Here is a 16001-nt window from a genome sequence, read left to right as displayed (position 1 = left end):
TGTTCTATGCACCAAGACTCAAAAATCCACCACACCCTGGCATAAGCCAGGGAAGTAGAGGGTTTCCACGACCATAAGAGGATAGTGACTACTGCGTCTGAATATCCTTTGCTCTTCAGACGTTGCCTCTCAAAAGCCATGCCGCAAGACAAAAGTGATCCGCGTCATCCATACAAACAGGTCCTGGGCGTAGAAGATTGGGAAGCTCCCAAAACCTCAGGGGAACGTCTACCACCAAGTTGACCAGGTCCACAAAACATGGATGCCTCAGCCACTCCGGAGCTACCAGGATTACCTCTGATGGGTGAACCTCTATGTGTCTCAGCACCTTTCCTATGAAAGGACACGAAGGAAACACGTACAGCAGTATGTTTCTTGGCCAGGCGAGAACCAGGGCATCCATGCCTTCGGCTCCCGGCTCCCTGCGTCGACTGAAGAAACGAGGAGCCTTGGCATTGCGGAAAGTTGCCATCAGGTCCATACTCAGAGTGGACCACTTGTCGCATATAATCTGGAACGCCTCAAGAGAGCTCCCACTCCCCGGGATCGAGCCTATTACGACTGAGAAAAATCGGCCTGAACGTTGTCGATCCCAGCTAGGTGGGAGGCCGCAATCCTGGCTAGGTGCTGCTCTGCCCAGCTTATCAACTGTTGAGCTTTGATCGTGACCGGTTGGCACTTGGTTCCTCCTTGGCGATTGATGTAAGCCACCGTGGTCGCATTGTCAGAAAGAACTCTGACAGACTTCCCCTGTAGGAGTGGTAGGAGAGCCTTCAACACTAAGCGTACCGCTCTGGTTTCCAAACGATTGATCAATCATAGGGATTCCTCCGCTGACCACTGCCCCTGCACTGACTTCTCCTGACAAACTGCTCTCCAGCTGGAGAGACTGGCATCTGTAGTAACCACTGTCCATTCGGGAACCTCCAGAGGCACCCCACAACTCAAGTTGTCCGCGAGGAGCCATCAATCGAGACTGAGACGTGCAGAGTCTGTAAGAGGAAGCTGAAAGTGAAATAGCTTGGACACCGAATTCCAACGGGAGAGGACTGCAGAGGTCTCATATGAGCAAAGGCCCATGGGACTAACTTCAGAGTGGAAGCCATTGACCCCAGGACCCACAAATATTCGAAAACTCTGGGAAGACGCTTGGATAACAAATCCCGGACTTGCTCCTGTAGCTTGCTGATGCAATCCCCCGTCAGAAAAACTCTTCCCTGACATGTGTCGAAGAGGGCTCCTATGAATTTTATTTATTTATTTATTTTGAATTTTTTTTCTATACCGGCGTTCATGTACCAAGTTTACATTAAAACGGAAGTTCCATAAGAGCATTACATGGAATAGGGGATAAAATGGAACTTGGGTCCAAGAAGATAATATCTGGGTTAAATGCAAATTGCTAAAATAACATTCAAGAATAGCGTCATAACGATAATAACATCAGATAATAGCAATAAATTAACAGATAATAATAGCAAACAAACAAATAATAAATATTTATAAAAGAAATCGGGGCGTACATTGAGCTGTCGTCAGCTCTGGAAAGGAACAGTAAAAGACCAGACCTGTGGGAGTGCTCTGGTCAGGGGCAGTAAAAGGAAATCGGTTATGAGGGATAACAGATGTCTAAGGCGGGTGAGGGAGAGCGGGTATACAAAAGAAGGAGAGATGTTTATTTGGAGTGGTCAGGATATTCCAATTTCTGAGAGATGTTTACTTGGAGTGGTCAGGAATTCCAATGACTGAAAAGGAACCAGGTGACTCATGGCAGAGTTGATCACCCAGCCGAGAGATCGCAACAGTTGAAGTACCCGTTGCACCACCGAGTGGCAGAGAGACTCTGATTTTGCTCGAATCAGCCAATCGTCCAGATAAGGATGAACATACAGTCCTTCCCTCCGGAGCTGAGCTGCCACCACGATCAATACTTTGGTTAAGGTCCGGGGTGCCATGGCCAGTCCGAACGGCAGGGCACGAAATTGAAAATGCTCCCCCATGATGGAGAACCTCAGAAACTTCTGGTGATCGAACCTGATGCCGATGTGTAAATACGCTTCTGTTAAATCTAGCGACGCCAGGAATTCTCCCTTGTGAACTGACGCAATGACCATCTGAGGGTCTCCATGCGAAAGCGCTGGACCCGAAGGCATTTGTTGACTCTCTTGAGATCGAGGATGAGACAAAAGGTGCCTTCCTTCTTTGGTACCACAAAGTAAATGGAGTAGTATCCTTTGCCGCGTTCCGCAGGAGGAACTGGACAAATTGCTCCTAGATCAAGAAGGCACTGTAGGGTCTCTCGCACCGCCCGCCGCTTCTCCTCGTACGAGCACGGAGAGATGAGAAATCGGTCTCGAGGGCGCTGAACAAAATCTAATGCGTAGCCTTGCCTTATTATGTTGAGGACCCAATGGTCGGACGTTAGCTTGACTCATTCCTCGTAAAACAGAGACAACCTGGTCTGCAGCTTCCAGCAGCGCGGGTCCTGTCCCTTCTGAGGAGTGTGAACTGGGCTCCCCAGTATTATCTCAGTGGCTTAGGGGAGCTGCAGCAGGATCCTCGACCCCCGGCTCCACTAGCCTCAATACCAGGGGGGATGGTCCCCTCAGGACCTGCCAGACCCCCTGGGAGGCTTCACAGCAAAAGCTATCCTTTTTTACTTTTTTTTTTTTAAACTAAGGCCTAACTACAGACTGCAGAATTTTACACCTCCACCATCTGTTGGAGACAGAGAAATACTGACAGACTGTGGGTGGCACCTCAGGGTATAGGGCAGAGTCGGTCAAAACATCTCTGTCTCCATCTGCTGGTGGGGAGGCAAAACCCAGGAGTCTGGACTGATCCGGGTCCATACAGGGAAAAGAAAATCTCTCACTGATTCACTGTCTGATGCTTTTCCTATCGCCATGTTATGTCTCATATCTCACCTCTTCTGTTAGCATTGGGATACTGTTGTTGAGGTTCTTGCCGAGGTCGCTGGTTGCGGTTACCATCCATTTCTTGAAGAGAGTTTTTACAGCTTCTCCCCTGTGAAGGCGTTTCCCTCTACAAACATGCAAAGGCAGTGCAGGTTAAGAAGGGTAGACATTCACCGTTCATCAGATCCAAAGTGAGCAAGTGACTCAGTCTAACTCTCGGAACAACTCTATCACTCATGGTTAGCATGAAACATGCCGGCTGTGCACCTTTGTACTCTGAAAGCAACCACACTTTCTATGATGAAGCCGAGGGTTTCTTACCTTGCTGCAAATCACATCTGTTCTTTCCAAAACAATACCGGGCAGGAGTTTGTGTAATCTCGCTAGAGACAGATGGGTTTCTTTGGGCAAGGTGAGTGCTAGGACTTTTTGTTATAATGCCACCGATAAACAAGTGTTCTAAGTATTGCCCACAGATTTTGTCAGGCGTCAAGACAAGCAAAGATTAGGGTAGTGACAAGAAGAGCGAGGGAGTATCGGTAGAAGACAGAGAGACAAAAGTTGGTAAGGTTAGGAGGTATCACGAAGTGAAAGATTTTTTAAAAAGCTGCTAAGTGGCCACAACAGCCAGCTATGTCTAGCCAGTAAAATTTAGATAAATTTTCAGCCACAACCTACCCAACAGCGTTATGGCTAAAAATAATCCTAACTTAACTGAGCCAGCTCAAATTAAGTTGAGTGTCTGGCTACTGAATGGCTTAGTGAGTATTTACCCTAGTGGTTCCATCCATGCTAAAATTAACTTCCCCCTTCCCCCAACTCTGCAATTGCATCCCTCCAACCTTGGCAGCCTGACTTGTCAATGAAACCAGCCCTACACCCCAAATTCTGCAGTCACTTCCCTCCCTCCTTAGCTGATCTGCAGTGCCCCCTCCCAATCCACAATCATACCCTCCCTTCCTGCCCAATCTAAAAAAAAAAAAAAAAGACTTCCAACAGGTCCCTGATCTTCCTTGCCCAATCTAAATTTTACAAAAAAAAAACAAACCCTGACAACCCCCCCCCCCCCCAATCTAAATAAATAAATAAATAAGATGCTCCCCAATCTCTTTCTTCTCTCACCTCCAAAAGTTTCTAATGCCAAATCAGCAGGACACAGCCTTGGCTCCCATCAGCCTGGGGAACTGGGAGAGGGCTGATGGGGTCAGGTTTATTTACCTGTTTTTTCTTTTAGATTGGGTATGAGGCGTAGGGATGGAGGGAAATTGTTAGGTACTGATGCAGAGGGATAGCCGACTAGATTTACGCCAGCTATCTCTATACCTAGGGACAGCCGGCTAAAGGCCCGATTTTCTCCTATTCTATGTCTATGCTGGAAAACGCTTAGTAAATGAAGCCCAAAGTCAGCTGGCTTGTGCCAGAATTTCTGCACTAGCTGGCTAATGTCTTAAGAACATAAGAAATTGCCATGCTGGGTCAGACCAAAGGTCCATCAAGCCCAGCAACCTGTTTCCAACAGAGGCCAAACCAGGCCACAAGAACCTGGCAATTACCCAAACACCAAGAAGATCCCATGCTACTGATGCAGTTAATGGCAGTGGCTATTCCCTAAACCTGACCATTTGTGACTATGCTGCAGGGACTGCTGAATATAGCCACCTAGTGCAACCAAAGAGGGAATTCATCGTCATTTATTCATCCAGGTGGATTTTGTTCTTGCTATTTGAAATATATTAATATTTCCCTTTTCACAAAATTGGGTTAAACTGCTCTGTTGTGTTTTTATAATGTTGTGACTCGATTATATGTGATTATTGTTGTTTCTGCAAATCACTTGGAGTTATAATAAAAATAATAATAAAATAATCGAATCATGTAACATATATATATATATATATATATAAAAGGTTTATAAATAGGTCAGAACCAGTGATGGACTTGGAATTTTGTTGTCCCTAGGCACTGATGGTGCTACCGCATCCCCACCCCCCCCATATAGGAAGGAGATGTCCGGGAAGGGAAAGAGACTAGGGATGGGGTGAGAAGGCAGTAAATCACTCAGTCAGCCTGCTGACCGCCCCCACCACCCCTTCCCGGCCTAACGTGCCTAGTGACAAATCCAGGCCTGGTCACAACAGGCTATGGACTATATTCAAGGATGAATGTCAGAGTGTTTAGTTCTTATAAATTACTTCATTCTGATGTACAATACCAACATATAAACAGACTCCCTATAGACTAGTAAAGACTAAAGAAAGCTGCTCTACACTGGGTCCAGTCAAGGCTAACCCTTGGGGTGGGTCGAGGTCCAGGCAAATCTGCCAGAGTTGGCCCACACCCAAAATTGGAGAACACTTTCCCTTCCTCCTAAAAATGTCGCAAAGCAAGTGGGGGCATCCTTTTTCAGACTCTTGGCTACCGTGTCACTGCTGCAAATTGCTCAGGGACAGAAAATGATGTGGGGATGAGGCTTCCGCAGTGGTGCGGGGCCTGGGAGCAGCCTCCCTGATTTGCCGCCCTCTCCCAAGGACAGCCCTGGTCCCAGTGCTCAGTCTAGAAAATTCCATCAAGATTCCTCAAACTCTAGATTTTTTTCGTCTCCTGATTACATCCTTGTTAAGATACTATACGGAGGTGAGAGAGGACAGGCTTGACGACTTAACTATCAGCCCTACTGTCTCCCTATATATGTGTCTACATAGGTCAGGTGAGCCATACAGTCCTTCTACTGCACCTGAAAAAATAATTGTCTTCCATATTTTTTGTCAAAATTCCAAAGCTTGTATTAATTAAAAAAGAAAAACTGAAATGATTTTTTTTTTTGTGATGGTGGTTTTTTCCTCTAAATATAGAACCTGATTCATCAAGGTCTTTTTCCATGGATGCAAAATGGGAGAAAAGCCTTAGTGAATCAGGCCAATAGTGTGACAAAAAGATTCTCAAAATAGCTTTAATTTAGACCCACCCCTAACAGCTATTGGCGATGTGAATATAAAACATTCCTGATGTATGAACCACCTGTCTGCATCAGTGAGCTTTGGGGGAAAAAAACAACCAAGTTACAATTCTGTTTTCTGACGTGGGTGCATAATAGCCTGAAAAAGAAATATCAAAATGCCTTAAAATGTATGCTACCTTCTATAAGTGAAACCTTGCATCTATTCTGATTATAAATAACATGGTTAGATTTTTAAAAAAGATAATTTGAAGCTTCTTGATGAGTGATTTCATTTAATTTGATTTAAATCAAATCCACCCTTTGGCAAGATTACAAGATTACAGCAAACAAATTGTATGATATGACACCTTGAAAATTCCAGATACCGCACCAAAAGTCTACTGACGTTCAAATGACAGAAGAGGCAGTATTCCTCTACGTTCTGTGCTTATCCAAGGATGGCAACGAAATGGCCTGATTCGCATGAAACTCCGAAACTACCTTGGGCAAGAAGGATGGAAATGGTAGAAAGCTGTAATGCTCCTGGAGTCATCCAGATGAACGGTTCCCGATACGACAATGCCTGCAATTCAGAGATGTGATGCGCTGAGCATATGGCCACCAGGAACACTGTTTTCATGGTTAATAAACACAAGGAAAAGCTGCACAGCAGTCGAAAGGAGGGCCCTTCCAAAAATTCCAATACTAGATTAAGATTCCACAAGGGAACCAGCCATCATAGGGATGGCCGAAGGTGCCTCACTCCTTTCAGAAAATGGGCCATGTCCGGATGAGCAGACAGGGGGGTTCCCTTCACCTCGCCCCTGAAACAGGAGAGAGCCGCTACCTCCAACTTCAAGGAGTTAAGGGCCAAACCTTTATTCAGGCCGTCCTGTAAAAATTACAGAATTAGTGGAATTTTGACTGCCCGAGGGGGGATGGGGGACACACCGTGTTCCTCACACCAAGCCTCAAATACTCTTCAGACCCGCACATTCACTAAGGATGTAGAGAAATTCCAAGCACGGAGTAAGGTGGCAATTACTGTCACAGAATATTCTCACTTCATCAGGCGAGCCCTCTCAAGGGCCAGACCGTAAGACAGAATTGAGTCGGATCCTCATGAAGGACCAGTCCCTGTTGTAGCAGGTCCCTATGCAGTGGGAGGCACAGAGAGGTCTCCACCAGGAATCTCCGCATGTCCACATACCACGGACGCCTGGGCCAATCTGGAGCTACTAGTAAGACTAATCCCCTGTGATGCTCAATTCTGCGAATAACCCTGCCCAGCAGGAGCCACAGGGGAAAGGCATATAGCAATACTTCTTCGGGCCAGGTTTGAATGAGAGCGTCGATCCCCAGGGATCACTGATCTCTTCTGCTACTGAAGAAACGGGGAACTTTCACATTGTGAGATGCGGCCAGCAGGTCAATGGATGGGAGGCCCCAGCGATCTACTATCAGTTGAAAGGCTTGGCTGACAACACCCACTCTCTTGGATCCAGACTCTCCCTGCTTAGAAAGTCTTCTCTGATGTTGTCTTTTCCTGCGATGTAGGAGGCTGAAATCATTTGTAAATGTATTTCCGCCCATTCCATAAGGAGGTCTATCTCCTGTGACACTTGCTGGATCCTGGTTCCACCATGGTGGTTGATGTAGGCTAGAGTCGTTATGTTGTTCAACATCAGGTGGACCACTCGACCCTGGAGTCTGTGGCTGAATTGTAGACATGCCAATCTGACTGCCCAGACTTCCAGGTGGTTGATGTTCCAGACGGCCTCTTCTTCAGTCCAACATCCCTAGGCCAACAGTTCCTAATAATGAGCTCCCCAGCTCCGGAGACTCATGTCTGTCATGAGGACCAGCCAGTTCAGTGAGGACAGGGGCACACCCCTGCTCAGCTGAGCTTCCTGCAGCTAACACTGGAGCCGAGAGCACACGCCCATCAGCAACTAGAGGCGAACTGAATAGTCTTGTCTGTGGGTTCCAACATGACAGCAGTGATCGTTGAAGTGGTTGCATGTTTGTCCTTGCAATTGGTACTATTTCCAGGATTGTAGCCATCAAACCGAGAACTTGGAGATAGCTCCACACCATCGGGCATATTGCGCTCATCAACTGACACACCTGGGACATCAATTTCCTTGTCCACGTGGTCGGAAGGAAAACCTTGCCCTGCTTGGTGTCAAACTAGACGCCCAGATATTCCAAGGACTGGAAAGACTTGAGATTGCTCTTGTCCACGTTTATTACCCATCTGAGTTCCTGAAGTCTCTGGGTGACCCTGTTGGTCACCCAGAGACTCTCTTCCACTAATTTGTTCCGGATCAACCAGTCATCCAAGTACGGGTGCACCAGGATTCCCTCTTTTCTCAATGCTGCCACTACGACCATCAAAATCTTGGAAAATGTTCTGGGTGTGATGGCTAGGCCAAAGGGCAGTGCCCAGAACTGATAATGGCGGCCCAGTATTGCAAAGTGCAGGAAATGTTGGTGTTCTTGACTGATTGGAATATGTATGTAGGCCTCAGATAAGTCAAGGAAAGTTAATAACTCTCCAGATTGTACGGCCATTATCACAGAGCGTAATGTTTCCATACGGAAATGATTCACTTGTAGATGTCGGTTGACACTCTTGTGGTCCAGGATAGGATGAAAGAAACCTTCCTTCTCGGGTACAATGAAATAGATGGAATAATGCCCTTTATTTTCCTAGGGCGCAGGTACTGGGATTATAGCCCTCATGCTGCTTCTTATGCTGGGAGTGGCAAGGAGACTTCACGAATTAATCTTGAGGAGTGTTGTGAAATTCCAACACATATCCTTCTCGTATGTCTTCCAGTACCCATTTGTCTGAAGTGATCTCGACCCACCATTGGTAGAAGAGGGGCAGTCGACCCCCTATCTCCTCGTTCCGAGGGTGAGTTGGCAACATTTCATTGGGGGGTTCAGGATGAACCAGAACCTGATCCTGCCCCTCTCTTGGGCTGTCGACTGCAAAAGGACTGAGACCTCCCAAAGGGCCAACACCTCTGAAATGTCAGGTTTCTGTAAGCGCAAAATTACTGAGAGCGCCTGGATCGGACCCTCATAGGCGAGGGACATTGTAACTGCTTCCTCTTATCTTTTGGTAGCCAGGAGAATGGAGATTCGCTTCATTTACTGGCCAGCTTTTCCAAGTCACTTCCGAAAAGGAGAGATTTTATTTATTTATTTATTTGAGGTTCTTTATATACCGCCATTCGTTTGTAAGACTGGCCTTGGAGGTTGCATCTGCTGACCAATTCTGTAGCCTTAGCTGTCTTCTGGCCGTCTCCACCGAGGCTACTCCTCTAGCCGAAGTACGGACTAGATCTGAGCCAGCGACCACTAAAAAGGTAGTGGTGGGTTCCATAATTGCTCTGGAATTTACCCATGAGTCATCCACCTCCTGAGAGAGGAACAGGCATGAACGAGCTACCAGGGCTCAACAAGAAGCAATCTGCTCAGTCTTTGCTACTGTGTCAAAGGCTTGTTTAAGGATGGAGTCCATCTGTCTATCATGTGCATCCTTTAAGGCCGCTCCTCCCTCCACTGGGATAGTTTGCTTAGAGAAGGCACAGACAAGCACATCCACTTTAGGGAAACACAAACACTCTCTCACTGCCAGATCCAGTGGATGTAGAACTTCTAACGCTCATCCCCTTTAAAACTTGCTTCTGGGGCATCCCATTCCAGGTCAATCATTTCCTGGATGGTTTCCAGTACTGGAAAGTAACAAGAAGCTTTCTGTAGGGAGATCAAAATGGGATTCTTCTTTGGTTCCATCATAGAATTGGACCCAGGGACTCCCAGCATCTTCAGGGTCTGGGAAACCAAATCCAGCAATGTGTCTCTATGAAAAAATTGCAACATGGTTCGTTATGGATCATCCTCTTTGTCAGACCCATCTGAGTCCCTACCAGGGATGCCCTTGGAAAGGCGAGGTATGCCTCAAGATCTGCTGATAGGACTGGGATAGGGAGGGCTTACCGGCTGAGGTTCCACCCAGACAGGGGCAAGCTAGGTAGTAGACTGCGCCTGTAGAAAGGCTTGCAGATCCTGGAAAAATTCCACCTAAGAGAAGGCAGCTAGGTCCATGCCTAGCCCAGAAGGTACTGGGGTAGGAGCCACTGAATTTCCCTCTCCTATGGATGATCCAGTCAAGGGAGTACTCAGATCCGGAGTACTTCCAGTTAAGGATGTGGCTAACCCTTCCTCTGAATGGGAGGAGCCAGGCTTAGCAAAGAACAGAGAGGCCAACTCTCCTTGGGCATTCTCACAGTGCTAACATAAGTTGGAATCCAGGTCAGACTGTGCAGCCCTAATATCACAAGCAGCGCAGAGAGAAAGGCGATTCTGTTTCTTGGCTGCCGGTGCCATTGGTGGTGGTAACAGTGTGTTCCATCAGCTCGTGCTTAAATATGTCTATGCACACAGATTTTGCGTGCCTAGGTGGGGCACGGCGAGGCTCTTCCTGGTTCTGTGCTTAGACGTTGTGTGCGTATGTATGCACGCGATGTTATGTGCGTAGTGCATGTGCAGAGCAGACGCACTGCGCTTACCGATGTTCTATGAGAGCAATTCGGCATGCACAATGACATGCACAAGATGGCGCCACCACGGCCTATCACATGGTGTGCCAATCAAGCCTCTCAAGAAGAGAGAGCGGGGCCTCCGAGGAGTGGGTACCCCTTGGTAAGTTGAGGAGGCAGAGCAGTGGAGGATGAAGTGGGTCAGAATGATCCCCGCAATCAAACCCCGTGCTAACTCGATTCGTAGTTGCAAACAAAGTCCTTTTAAGTTGGAAGTGGATGATGTCACTACGGGGGGACGCCCCCGAGTTTCGCGCCCTTGCCGGTACAAACTCTGGAGCGCGCGTGTGCGCCTTACGTCATCAGGAACATGATGACGTAAGGCGTAAGCAACTACGAATGGATCCGCAGCATCAGGCCAGTCCCGGGATTCCATGGAGAAGCGGCGAGCAGAAGCCGCGGCAGCATCTGTCCGTCAGACCCGAAGGGAGTCGCCACAAAGGTAGAGAGGGTGGAGCGAGGGCGAGAACAGGCACAAACGCAACACAATGTAAGCTCACAGTCCCTTTGGATGAAAACCTGTCCTATTCAAAGGCTACTTTGCTCTGGGTGGACAATTAACTGTTAGACAAATAGCTGCTTTGGATGCTGGGCATGAAGAGAAGATAAAAGTATTTACGGATCATATCCTAAACAAGGATATCAACACCCTCCTTTCCCTCCTCTAAGCTAGAACCTGCCATAAGGAACCCTACACAATCTGAGATAATTAAAAAACAGCATTGCTTTTCCCACAACCTCAGCCATCCGTGACCTCTGAAACAACCCAGACATCATTATCAAGGAAACTGACATAGGAAGAACAGTGGTTGTCATGAATAGATTGACTGTACATGAGAAGCAAGAAGACAACTGTCCAACACAACATTTTACAAGACCTGCCCTCCAACTCCACTGGAGAATACCAGAAGGAATTACACAAACTCCTGAAGGGATTCCTCACTGGACTACGCCAACAGATTTACATGGACACACCTCAGGAACTTCAATCAGGGACTTTCTACCTATTACCCAAAATACACAAATCGGGGAACCCTTACAGCCGAAGAGGACCAGAAGGCTCATTTGCATACCATTCCCAGCAGCCATGGGAAAAAAACTCCAAAGGTCACAGTGTGCGATCCAGGCTTCGAATTCCAAAGCCCGAGCTTCCAGAGGCCCTGCACTCCTTGTAGCAGAAGAGGACCAGAAGGCTCATCCGCATACCATTCCCAGCCGCCAGAGGTCACAGTGAGGGATCCAGGCTTCAAACTCCACTGCCACAGCTTCCAGAGGTCCCACACCCCTTGAGTAGAAGAGGACTGGAAGTGCGCACCTTAAACTTCCTTGCTATCCCTTATCCGTTTACTGGACCTTATCTGTTTTTATTTGGTTTTATACATTTTGATTTTACATGGTAATTGTGTTTGGTAGGAGTAATTTGCTACAGATTTTATACAGAAGGAATTTAATTCAAAACAAGAGTCAATAAGGTGGGCAACTAAGAAGATATAGGTGGATTAATTGTAGTGTTTTCAGGGTCATTGCCAGACAAATATAAAATAAATCTATAGACTAGAAGCACTTTAGGTTAGGCTTACATCCCTGCTCCCTTAGAAATGTTAACTCTATAACAAATCAACCAAATTATGATGCAAGAAGTAGTTCAGCAGCAAGAGGGAGGCTTTCCGGTCTTTTGCACTGAGTGCCACATGTATGATTATCTCCCACCTGGCAAGAGATCATATGTGTGCACTACGTGCAAAGAGCTCCAAGCCCTCAGAGAACGAGGCAGACCTGGAGGAGCTAAAGGAGACAGAGAGGTATATAGAGGAGACCTTCAGGGACATAGTAGAGAAATCCCACCTCCAATCTGGCAGTCCCTGTGCTGCCTTGGAGGAGAAAGGTCGCCTGGCAGGAGAGCATCAGCTTGATGAGGCAGGAAGAAATCCTGTAGCTAGGACTTGCCTTCAAGATGATGTAGTATCCTCTCACATAGATGATAGGTCCTAGGGGCATGTGCCCAGGAGGGAAGGGTTAGGACGGCCGTTATAGTTGGTGATTCAATTATTAGGAAGGTTGATAGCTGGGTGGCTGGTGGACGTCAGGATCACTTGGTAACTTGCCTGCCTGGTGTGAAGGTGGCGGACTTCACGCATGACATAGATAGGATTTTGGATAGTGCTGGGGAAGCACTGGCTGTCTTAGTACTGTGCATACCAATGACTTGGGAAAGTGCAGGAGGGAGGTTCTGGAAGCCAAATTTAGGGTTTTAGGTAGAAAGCTGAAATCCAGAACCTCCAGGGTAGCATTCTCAGAAACGCTCCCCATTCCATGTGCAGGACCCCAGAGGCAGGCAGAGCTCCAGAGTTTCAATGCATAGATAAGACGATGGTACAAGGAAGAGGGTTTTAGATTTGTTAGGAACTGGGCTTCATTGTGGGGAAGGGGGGACCTTCTCCAAAAGGATGGGCTCCACCTTAACCAGAGTGGAACCAGGCTGCTGCCTCTAACCTTTAAAAAGGAGATAGCGCAGCTTTTAAACTAGATGATGGGGGAAGCCGACAGTCACTCAGAAGCACATGGTTCAGAATGATGTAACTTTGAAGGATACTAAGAGAACAGGGAAAATAGGGCATCCCAGTAGAGAGGTTGCAATAAATGCCAAAGGGGATCAGGTGCCTTTAAGTAAAGTGCAGAAAGATTCCAAATTACCCCATCAACTGATCAGCAGATTGTTAATACAATCAAGAAACATACTTTGAAATGTCTGTATACAAATGCTAGAAGTCTAAAAATAAGATGAGAGAGTGTATAGGAGATATAATTGCCATCTCAGAGACCTGGTGAAAGGAGGAAAACCAATGGGACACTATGCTACCGGGATACAAATTATATCAGAATGATAGGGTGGATCAAACTGGTGGAGGGGTGGCACTATATGTTAGAGAGCATTGAGTCAAACAGGATAAAAGCTCTGCAGGAAATAAAATGCAATGTTAAATCCGTATGGATAGAAATTCCAGGTGAAAAAGGTCATAACATAGTAGTGGGGGTGTATTAATATCCACCTGGCCAGAATGAACAAACAGACAATGAAACGCTAAAAGAAATTAGGGAAGCTAACAAAATCAGCAGCACATTTATAATGATGACTGGGTGAATGTTACATCAGGACATTCTAGAGAGGTAAAGTTCCTAGATGAAAGAAATGACTGCTTCATGGAGCAGCTGGTACAAGAACCAAGAAGAGGGGAAACTATTTTAGACCTAGTCCTTAGTGGAACATAGGATTTGGTGCGCAAGGTACCAGTGTCGGAGCCACTTGGCAATAGTGATTACAACATTATCAAATTTGACAATAAGTGGAGGGAGCACAAAAAAGAAATCTACTGCAACAGCATCTAACTTTCAAAAAGGTGATTATGCTAAAATGAGGAGAATGGTTAGGAAAAAAATGAAAGGAGCAACTGTAAAGGTTAAGAGTTTAGCTCAGGCATGGACGTTGTTTAAAAATACCATCTTGGAAGCCCAGAACAGATGTACTCCATGCATTAGAAAAGGTAGAAGGAAGGCTAAATGTCTACCTGCATGTTTAAAAAGTGAGGTGTGAGAAGCTATAATATCTAAAAGAACATCTTTCAAGAAATGGAAAAGGGATCCAAATGAAGAAAACAGGAAACAGCATAAGATGCAAAGCATTGATAAGGAAGGCAAAGAGAGAATTTGGAAAAAAAGCTTGCCATGGAAGCAAAAACTCATAATAAAAAGGTATTCAGGTACACTCCTGCAAAGGAGTCAGTTGGACCATTAGACAATCAAGGGGTAAAAGGCACTTAGGGATGACAAAGCCATAACAGAAAGACTAAATGAAGTATTTGCTTCGGTATTCACGGAGGAAGATGTAAGAGATACACACATATATCACAATGTATGGTTGAAACTGGTATATCATTCATACAATCATATTCAAGCTGTCAGACTTCAGAAGGAAATATACAAATTTTGTAGGACCCTTACTCATGGAGTCAATGGAATAAACCAGACTCTTCTTGTGGTATCGGGTCCCTTTACTTTGTTTATATCTTTTTTATCAATTTTCTATTTTTACTTTTTTATATAAAGTCCAAAACTTGAAAAATGATGGAAACTCCAAGATTCGAATAGGCTTAACAATTCTTTTGTCCAGCTGAACTGATAAACAAAGTCACAGTATAAGTAATAATGATGTCACACATTCAAATATAATCACAATATTGTAACGATGATACTCATCTACACTGAGTATCATCGTTACAATATTGTGATTATATTTGAATGTGACATCATTATTACTTATACTGTGACTTTGTTTATCAGTTCAGCTGGACAAAAGAATTGTTAAGCCTATATAATATAATCACAATATTGTAACGATGATACTCATCTACACTGAGTATCATCGTTACAATATTGTGATTATATTTGAATGTGTGACATCATTATTACTTATACTGTGACTTTGTTTATCAGTTCAGCTGGACAAAAGAATTGTTAAGCCTATTCGAATCTTGGAGTTTCCATCATTTTTCAAGTTTTGGACTTTATATAAAAAAGTAAAAATAGAAAATTGATAAAAAAGATATAAACAAAGTAAAGGGACCCAATACCACAAGAAGAGTCTGGTTTATTCCATTGACTCCATGAGTAAGGGTCCTACAAAATTTGTATATTTCCTTCTGAAGTCTGACAGCTTGAATATGATTGTATGAATGATATACCAGTTTCAACCATACATTGTGATATATTGTTTACAACTCTGGTTACTGGAATACACAGTTTGTGTTTGAGGGCTTTTTTTGTGAGAGATACACACATGCCACAAATGAAATTCAAAGCTGATGTTTCAGAAAAACTGAAACAAATCTCAGTGAAACTGGAAGATGTACTAGGGCAAATTGGCAAGCTAAAGAGTAGCAAATCACCTGGACCAGATGGTATACATCCCAGAGTATTGAAAGAACTGAGAAATGAAATTGTGGACCTGCTATTGGAAATATATAAACTATCAGTAACATCATTTATGATACCTGAAGACTGGAGGGTTGCCAATGTACACCAGTTTTTAAAAAAGGGATCAAGAGGTGATCCAGGAAACAACAGACCAGAGAGTCTGATGTCTGTGCTAGGCAAAATGGTAGAAATTATCATAAAGAACATGATTGCTGAACATATAGATACACATAGTTTAATGGGACAAACCCAACATGGATTTAGCCAAGGAAAAACTTGCCTCACAAACTTGCTACATTTTTTTGAGGGCGTAAATAAACATGTGGATAAAGGTGAGCCAGCTGATATAATGAATCTGGATTTCCAGAAAGCATTTGGCAGTCCCTCATGAGAGATTTCTTTTTTTTTTTTTATTTATGCATTTTCAAATAAACAATTACAAGAATATCTTGTCCTTTGTAATTACAGAACAATATTTGTAAACTTCCCAAAAGAGAAATAGCATTTATAAAGAAAATTTTACAATATTAAATCTTGTTCTAAACTAAACATATGAAAATT

General features: G+C 45.0%; 1 protein-coding gene across 2 annotated transcripts in view; it reads right to left on the bottom strand.

Annotated features, from left to right (window-relative positions):
- ZNFX1 (zinc finger NFX1-type containing 1) overlaps nucleotides 1-16001 on the bottom strand; it is a 68116-nt gene that overhangs the window by 34224 nt on the left and 17891 nt on the right. For both annotated transcript variants that reach the window (XM_029611234.1, XM_029611233.1), the window contains exon 2: nucleotides 2928-3045. In XM_029611234.1, coding sequence (XP_029467094.1) covers nucleotides 2928-2997 — 70 coding nt within the window. In that variant the 5' untranslated portion in view covers nucleotides 2998-3045. The remainder of the gene's footprint in view (nucleotides 1-2927; nucleotides 3046-16001) is intronic.

Source organism: Rhinatrema bivittatum, chromosome 8 (genome assembly GCF_901001135.1).
Source record: "Rhinatrema bivittatum chromosome 8, aRhiBiv1.1, whole genome shotgun sequence".
In the NCBI taxonomy this organism is placed as follows: domain Eukaryota; kingdom Metazoa; phylum Chordata; class Amphibia; order Gymnophiona; family Rhinatrematidae; genus Rhinatrema; species Rhinatrema bivittatum.
The sequence above is the reverse complement of the archived record's forward strand: the minus strand, read 5'-3'. Positions and strand labels throughout refer to the sequence as shown.